Source organism: Lithobates pipiens, unplaced genomic scaffold (assembly GCF_037356315.1).
Source record: "Lithobates pipiens isolate NorthernLeopardFrog02 unplaced genomic scaffold, aLitPip1_a1.2 Scaffold_35, whole genome shotgun sequence".
NCBI lineage: Eukaryota > Metazoa > Chordata > Amphibia > Anura > Ranidae > Lithobates > Lithobates pipiens.
Window position 1 is genome coordinate 26,538,309 of NW_027507811.1, and position 8,872 is coordinate 26,547,180.

General features: G+C 50.0%; 1 protein-coding gene across 3 annotated transcripts in view; it reads left to right on the top strand.

Moving 5' to 3' along the window:
• LOC143956160 (uncharacterized) overlaps positions 1-8,872 on the top strand; it is a 482,654-nt gene that overhangs the window by 329,685 nt on the left and 144,097 nt on the right. The window contains exons 1-6 of one of the 3 annotated variants that reach the window (XM_077466266.1): positions 2,751-2,847; positions 6,791-6,895; positions 7,982-8,173; positions 8,260-8,383; positions 8,500-8,567; positions 8,661-8,763. The exons of 1 other annotated variant lie outside the window; for it this stretch is intronic. In XM_077466266.1, coding sequence (XP_077322392.1) covers positions 2,764-2,847; positions 6,791-6,895; positions 7,982-8,173; positions 8,260-8,383; positions 8,500-8,567; positions 8,661-8,763 — 676 coding nt within the window. In that variant the 5' untranslated portion in view covers positions 2,751-2,763. Of the gene's footprint in view, positions 1-2,750; positions 2,848-6,790; positions 6,896-7,981; positions 8,174-8,259; positions 8,384-8,499; positions 8,568-8,660; positions 8,764-8,872 lie in introns of those variants that run through there. One more of the 3 variants, XM_077466269.1, reaches the window with a different exon arrangement.

Sequence of the window (8,872 nt, forward strand, 5' to 3'; positions counted from 1 at the left end):
AGCCTTATCAGTGCCCATCAGTGCAGCCTCATCGGTACTCATAAATGCAGCAGTGCCAATCAATGCAGCCTCACCAGTGTCCATCAATGCAGCCTCACCAGTGCCCATAAATGCAGCCTGTTCAGTGCCCATCAGCTCAGTCTGTTCCGTGCCCATCAATGCAGCTTGCTCTGTGCCCATCAATGCAGCCTGTTCAGTGCCCATCAGCACAGCCTGTTTAGTGCCTATCAATGCAGCTTGCTCTGTGTCCATCAATGCAGCCTGTTCAGTGCCCATCAGCACAGCCTGTTTAGTGCCTATAAATGCAGCTTGCTCTGTGCCCATCAATGCAGCCTGTTCAGTGCCCATCAGCACACCCTGTTTAGTGCCTATCAATGCAGCTTGCTCTGTGCCCATCAATGCAGCCTGTTCAGTGCCCATCAGCACAGCCTGTTTAGTGCCTATTAATGCAGCTTGTTCAGTGCCCATCAGCACAGCCTGTTCAGTGCCCATCAATGCAGCCTGTTTAGTGCCCATTAATGCAGCCTGTTCAGTGCCCATCAATGCAGCCTATTCAGTGCCCAGCCTGTTCAGTGACATCAATGCAGCCTGTCCAGTGCCCATCCTGTTTAGTACCCATCAATGCAGCCTCACCAGTGGCCATCAATGCAGCCTCACCAGTGCCCATAAATGCAGCCTGTTCAGTGCCCATCAACTCAGCCTGTTCAGTGCCCATCAGCTCAGTCTGTTCAGTGCCCATCAATGCAGTCTGTTCAGTGCCCATCAGCACAGCCTGTTTAGTGCCTATCAATGCAGCTTGCTCTGTGCCCATCAATGCAGCCTGTTCAGTGCCCATCAGCACAGCCTGTTCAGTGCCCATCAGCTCAGTCTGTTCCGTGCCCATCAATGCAGCTTGCTCTGTGCCCATCAATGCAGCCTGTTCAGTGCCCATCAGCACAGCCTGTTTAGTGCCTATCAATGCAGCTTGCTCTGTGTCCATCAATGCAGCCTGTTCAGTGCCCATCAGCACAGCCTGTTTAGTGCCTATAAATGCAGCTTGCTCTGTGCCCATCAATGCAGCCTGTTCAGTGCCCATCAGCACACCCTGTTTAGTGCCTATCAATGCAGCTTGCTCTGTGCCCATCAATGCAGCCTGTTCAGTGCCCATCAGCACAGCCTGTTTAGTGCCTATTAATGCAGCTTGTTCAGTGCCCATCAGCACAGCCTGTTCAGTGCCCATCAATGCAGCCTGTTTAGTGCCCATTAATGCAGCCTGTTCAGTGCCCATCAATGCAGCCTATTCAGTGCCCAGCCTGTTCAGTGACATCAATGCAGCCTGTCCAGTGCCCATCCTGTTTAGTACCCATCAATTCAGCCTCACCAGTGGCCATCAATGCAGCCTCACCAGTGCCCATAAATGCAGCCTGTTCAGTGCCCATCAACTCAGCCTGTTCAGTGCCCATCAGCTCAGTCTGTTCAGTGCCCATCAATGCAGCCTGTTCAGTGCCCATCAGCACAGCCTGTTTAGTGCCTATCAATGCAGCTTGCTCTGTGCCCATCAATGCAGCCTGTTCAGTGCCCATCAGCACAGCCTGTTTAGTGCCTATCAATGCAGCTTGCTCTCTGCCCATCAATGCAGCCTGTTCAGTGCCCATCAGCACAGCCTGTTTAGTGCCTATCAATGCAGCTTGCTCTGTGCCCATCAATGCAGCCTGTTCAGTGCCCATCAGCACAGCCTGTTTAGTGCCCATCAATGCAGCCTGTTTAGTGCCCATTAATGCAGCCTGTTCAGTGCCCATCAATGCAGCCTATTCAGTGCCCAGCCTGTTCAGTGACATCAATGCAGCCTGTTTAGTGCCCATCCTGTTTAGTAGCCATCAATGCAGCCTGTTCAGTGCCCATCAATGCAGCCTGTTCAGTGCCCATCAGTGTGGCCTGTTTAGTGCCCATCAATGCAGCCTTGTCAGTGTCCATCAATGCAGCCTCACCAGTGCCCCTCCTCACCTCTCCGTTCAGGTCTGTGTTTTATTAATAGAGATAAGAGTGATGTCATGTGACCTCCCAGAATCCTCCTCACCTCTCCGTTCAGGTCTGTGTTTTATTAATAGAGATAAGAGTGATGTCATGTGACCTCCCAGAATCCTCCTCACCTCTCCGGTCAACAGGTAGATGATCTCCAGGGTGAGGCGTTATATCCTCTCCGTCATCTTGCCCACCTTTACAGAAATGGCGAAGGAAGGGACTCTCTGGGGGAAGACACAATGCAGAAGAACGTAGAAATCTGAAGACGGAATGAAATTACGCAATCAGCCAGAGATGGGAAATCGCATTTCTCTGTGTAGATATTCTGGGATGTATCATACTTCCAACTCCCAATCAGAACTTCCTGTTGGTTCCCTGTGAATCCAAGGAAAACGTTATAAACATAATTATTCCTCTCTTATATATATATATATATATATATATTGTAATTAATTTTTTTAATTATGTTCAGAACAGGATATAGCTATCTATATACATATCTAAGTAGATAGATAGATAGATATGGATGAATAGATATGGACATACAGAAGATATTTGTTATTTAATCATGAAATTCTTATGTGAAGGATGATCAGAGCTTTTCATTGGTCAGCCCCTGTGTGCTTCCCCCAATCCCCACCCCTTCTCCTCACCAGCTCTTTCCCGCTTTTGCACAGAACCCCCTAAATTCCCCAAACCACGCCCACTCCCCCACGCCGCTTCCGGCGTTTGCGTTCCACCAGCTCTCCCCACCGCTGCACAATGCACAGTCTCCGTGGAACGCACAGAGCGAAAGTGGGCGGGAGGATCCCGGAAGTGGGTTATTTCCGGATCTGCGAAGAAGGGGTAAGAGTTGTGTGAAAGTGTCTGAGGGGTCAGCATGCTGAGGGAGGAAGAGACCAGGAGGGGGAGGGAGGGAGGGGGGAATACCCGAGGAGATATATCCTATATATATTATATGATGGGTGGGGGTAATAATATACTTATATAAGTGTTTATACAATACAATGATAGAACTTATTTCCTCCATAGACATGTACTGTAGTTGTGGTGTTGTGTTCTCTGGGCATATATAGGATATCATTACACATACATGATGTTTATACCAATAAATGTGGATAATGATGATCTGTATGGGGGGATGGGAGGGGGGAATGTCCTCATCATACTAGAAGGGTAACTAAACCTTCCTACATACTGTGAGATTATCAGATGAACGATCGTATGTTTTATTTTTATTTTATTTTTTTTGCATGCTGGTCTCATATTAAAAAAAAAAAAAAAGATTCTGAAAATTTTCGTTCAACAGAATTAAAATTCGGAAGTGATGTATTTGTATTGTATTTTCAGACGATTACAAGGAAAATCGTTGGATCTGGAATCCTACGAGAAACCTTTTGTTTTTGTGTTTGACCCTTCCGATCATTTTGGATGAACTGTTGTGATCGGCCCTGGAAAGCTGTGTACTAACCATCTGATTATCATATGATCGCAGATTTTTTATTTTTTGTACAATTATCTAATCGTGTGTGCGGGCCATGAGCGCCAATGTATACAGAATGTATATACCTCTATCAGTGGCGGCTGGCGCTCAGTATTTTGGATGTGGTGGCAAACTAACAACACCCCGCCACCCCCACGCGGGAGACGGTCAGGAAGGCGGCGATCCCTCCCCAAACAGGGGACGGTCAGGAAGGCAGCGATCCCTCCCCCCCCCCCCCCCCCCAAGCGGAAGATGGTCAGGAAGGCAGCGATCCCCGCAAGTGGGAGCTGGTCAGGAAGGCAGCGATTTTCCCCCCCCAAGCGGGAGATGGTCAGGAAGGCAGAAATCTCCCCCACCCCTGCAGGAGACAGTCAGGAAGGCGGCGATCCCTCCCAGAGCAGGAGGCGGTCAGGAAGGCAGCGATTTCTACTCCCCCTAAGCGGGAGACAGTCAGGAAGGTAGCGCCCCCCCCTCCAAGTGGGAGGCGGTCAGGAAGGCAGCGATCCCTCCCCAAGCGAGAGACAGTCAGGAAGGCAGCAATCCCCCCGCCCCCAAGCGGGAGATGGTCAGGAAGGCAGCGATCCCCCCCCAAGCGGGAGATGGTCAGGAAGGCAGCGATCCCCCCCAAGCGGGAGATGGTCAGGAAGGCAGCGATCCCCCCCAAGGGGGAGATGGTCAGGAAGGCAGCAATCCCCCCGCCCCCAAGCGGGAGATGGTCAGGAAGGCAGCGATCCCCCCCAAGCGGGAGATGGTCAGGAAGGCAGCGATCCCCCCAAGCGGGAGATGGTCAGGAAGGCAGCGATCCCCCCCAAGGGGGAGATGGTCAGGAAGGCAGCAATCTCCCCCCCAAGTGGGAGACGGTCAGGGAGGCAGCGACCCCCCCAGCAGGAGACAGTTAGGAAGGCAGCAATCCCTCCCCAAGCAGGAGACGGTCAGGAAGGCAGTGCCCCCGTCCAAGCGGGAGATGGTCAGGAAGGCGGCAATCTCCCCCCCCCCCAAGTGGGAGACAGGAAGGCGGCAATCCCTCCCCAAGCGGGAGATGGTCAGGAAGGTGGCGATTCCCCCCCCCAAGCGGGAGACGTCAGAAAGGCAGTGATCCCTCCCCAAGCGGGAGAAGGTCAGGAACGCGGCGATCCCTCCCCAAGCGGGACACAGTCAGGAAGGCGGCAATCCCCCCAAGAGGGAGACAGGAAGGGGGGCGATCCCCCCCAAGAGGGAGACGGTCAGGAAGGCGGCGATCCCCCCCCCAAGCGGGAGACAGTCAGGAAAGGGGCGACCCCCCCAAGCGGGAGACGGTCAGGAAGGCAACAACCCCCCCCCAAGAGGGAGACAGTCAGGAAGGGGGTGATCCCTCAAGCGGGAGACGGTCAGGAAGGCAGCAATCCCCCCCAAACGGGAGGCGGTCAGGAAGGCAGCGATCCCCCCCAAGCGGGAGACGGTCAGGTAGGCGGCGATCCCTCCCCAAGCGGGAGACAGACAGTATAGGCAATCTGCAGAAAGAGTACTCACTGTCCACATATGACACCGTCACAGCTCATCCAGTCGGTCCTCCATATGCCGGCATCTCACCCGGATGTTGAGTTCTGTGCTTCGCATTGCATGGATCCCGTTTGCTTCTCCTCCCGGCCGAACAGAAATTTAATTCTAAGACTCCCTGGTCAGTCAGGTCTCAGGACCCGCTTCCTGATTGGCCGGGAGGAGAATCAGGAAGATCATGGTGAATGTTAGTTTGCTATTGTCACACAACTGGGTGGGCGCATTGCTCTGCTCCCCAGGCCCACCCTTTTTTAAAGCCAATTAGAGCCGCCGGCTGTAATCATGTGCTTTAAAAAAAAAAAAAAACATTGGATCCATGGGTCTGGCGCCCTCCATGTAGATTGGGGGGGGGGGGGCGCACCTGTATGGACAGGTTGATTTCTATCGATTTATCTCACAAATTCTGTATGGTAACAAAAAACACAGATGTGTATCTACAGGTCTGACTGGTTATTATTTATAATCCCATCATCTCTGTCCTCTCTATCTGTCCTTCTATCCCCAACCTCCTTTCTTGCTCCATACTTTCCTCTCTCCCTATATACCCCCCACCATCCTCTGTTGTTTCTGTCTGTGTTCCCTTTCTGTCTAACCCCCACCCCCCCATCTCCCCTTTCTCTCTCCTCTTTCACGCAATCTCTTTTCCACTCCGCCACTCTGTTCTGTCTACCCCTATGCTCTCTCTGGCTCGGTTCACACTAGTGCGATGCCAGACATTGCATGTAATTCACACCGCATTGCTGTGCAGATCACATGCGATGTCTGTGCGATGCAAATTCAACCATACAAGCTTTATTTTTTCCCTCATCTCTCTATCCTCTGTCTATCTCTGTCCCCCCATCACTTAGACATTAATGTGTTGAGTTATTTTGAGGGGACAGCAAATTTACACTGTTATACAATCTGTTATACAAGCTGTACACTCACTACTTTACATTGTAGACAAGTGTCATTTCTTCAGTGTTGTCACATGAAAAGATAGAATAAAATATTTACAAAAATATGAGGGGTGTACTCACTTTTGTGAGATATTGTATATACTGTATATCCCCCCCTCACTCTGCACTCTCCTTTCTCTCTATTTCCCATTCTGCCTGTGTTCCCGCTCGCATCCCCCTTCGATGTATCCCTCTCCTCTCTCTAGTAACCCCCCTCTCCATAACTCTGCTTCTCTATCCTGACTCTCCCTCTACCGTCTATCATTCCACTCCCTGTTGCTCTTCCCCTCTTTCTCTACAACCTCCGTCCGCTCTCTCTCCCCAATCCCCCCCCCCAATCCTATCTCTGTATCCCCACTATCTGTCTATCCCAAATCTCTCTGTGCTATCTCTCTATCCCCTCCCCCCGGCCTCTCTCACCGGCCTGACTTTCTGTGTATCCCCCCCCTTTCCTTTCTTTCTATCCCCTCACCCCCATTTCTCTGTCATCTCTCCACGCCTCTCTCTCTCTCTCTCTCTCTCTCTTTATCCTCCCTCTCTCTGTCTCACTACCCCACCCCTTGATCACATCCTCTCTGTCTCTCTACCCTCTTCCTCCAATCACTCTTCCCCACCCTCTATACCCCCCCCCCCCATCTCATTCTTTCACATTTCTTTCTCATATGTACAGACATGACCCCCAAAGATTTCTAGTGAGCAGTGAGTAGTACTGCTACCAAGGAGGTGTTAGAGTATTGTATGAACTGTACTCACCATAGTTATTCCCATTCCAACGCAATCCAATCTTCAAATCTCCTTCCATTGTCTTATAATTGTTCTTCTCCTCCACCAGGATTTCTCTACAAGGGATGTACTAAAGATGGACAGGGACAGAAGTATGATGACCAAAAGGATACTGGACCTCACCATGGAGATCATCTACTTGCTAACTGGAGAGGTGAGGAGGATTCTGGGAGGTCACATGACATCACTCTTATCTCTATTAATAAAACATAGACCTGACCGGAGAGGTGAGGAGGCTTCTGGGAGGTCACATGACATCACTCTTATCTCTATTAATAAAACACTGACCTGACCGGAGAGGTGAGGAGGATTCTGAGGCCGCGTACACACGCGGGGACTGTTCGCCCAACTTTGTCCGTCAAACAGTTTCGGCAAACAGTCCGCTCAAAATTAGCATGGACGGACATGGCCACACACGACGAACGAACAGTTTGCTGAAACCGTGCGCGATGACGTGAACGGCACGTACGACGGGACGAAAAATACGACGTCCTATACACTGCATTATAACTTTCGGCGTGTAAATCCTTTCTGAGCATGCGCGGAACTTAGTTTGACGAACAAGCCTACACACGAGGGGACTGTTCGCTGAAACAAAGTTTCAGCGGACAGTTTTTCGGAATTTCCGAAAAACCTTGTTCAGCGGACTGTTCACTGAAACTGTCCGCTGAAAGCCCACACACGAGCGGACTGTTTGCCGAAACACTGTTCAGCGGACAAAGTTGGGCGAACAGTCCCCGCGTGTGTACGCGGCCTGAGAGATCACATGACATCACTCTTATCTCTATTAATAAAACACAGACCTGACCGGAGAGGTGAGGAGGCTTCTGGGAGGTCACATGACATCACTCTTATCTCTATTAATAAAACACTGACCTGACCGGAGAGGTGAGGAGGATTCTGAGAGATCACATGACATCACTCTTATCTCTATTAATAAAACACTGACCTGACCGGAGAGGTGAGGAGGATTCTGAGAGATCACATGACATCACTCTTATCTCTATTAATAAAACACAGACCTGACCGGAGAGGTGAGGAGGATTCTGGGAGGTCACAGGACATCACACTTATCTCTATTAATAATACCCAGACCTGACCGGAGAGGTGAGGAGGATTCTGGGAGGTCACAGGACATCACTCTTATCTCTATTAATAATACCCAGACCTCACCGGAGCGGTGAGGAAGATTCCGTAGGTCACTATTAGTTATTTGCACCTTTCTTCTCCTCCTATCTAGAAATATGCAGCAGTGAAGATGACATTTATTGAGGGTCTTTTACAAGGAATATATCCACCTGTCCTAGAAGGGTGCAGCAGTAGCCGGAGCCCCATCTTGCAGCATGCACCCCACTCTCTAGAACCTGAGAGGAACAATGATGAGAAGATTATAGAAGTCGCACAGAACATCATTGATCTGCTGACAGGAGAGGTGAGCGGTGGTGGGAATTCTGGGACATTATCCAGTAACAGACAAGGGATGTGTCTGGATGGTGACTGTATCATTGTGTGTGTCAGGTTCCTATAAGGTGTCAGGATGTCACTGTCTATTTCTCCATGGAGGAGTGGGAGTATATAGAAGAACACAAGGATCTCTACAAGGACATCATTCTGGAGGACTGGCCGCCCCTCACATCACCGGGTAAGAGGAGACTTTATTGTAAAGGAGAGAGCAGTACGGAGGCTCCACCTAGATCCCCCATCATCTGATAAACACATAGAAACAATGTATTCAGTCAGTGTGTGTGTTTCCTACAGATGGATCCAGTAATAGAGAATCCCAGGATTCCATGCAGGAAGACCACACCATCCCTCAGCATTACCAGGTAAAAAGAACTTAGAGTCTCACCAAAGTGAAATTAGTTATTTTTTGCTTCCTTTTTTTTTCATTTTCTTATTTGTTTCCATTTTACGTTTAGGGTGAAGATTTGAATGATGGCACAGTGCCGTATGTAGAAGAGACATCTTCAATGGCTGATGACCGATGTCTGCAGGAGGATATTCCTCCAGAGATCAGCAGAGGTGAGTAGTTAACAAAAAGGGATTTTACCTTCTTGTTTTTTACAGTTATGATATACATTCCGCAGCCACTTTATTAGGTACATCTTGCTACTACTAGGTTGGACCCCCT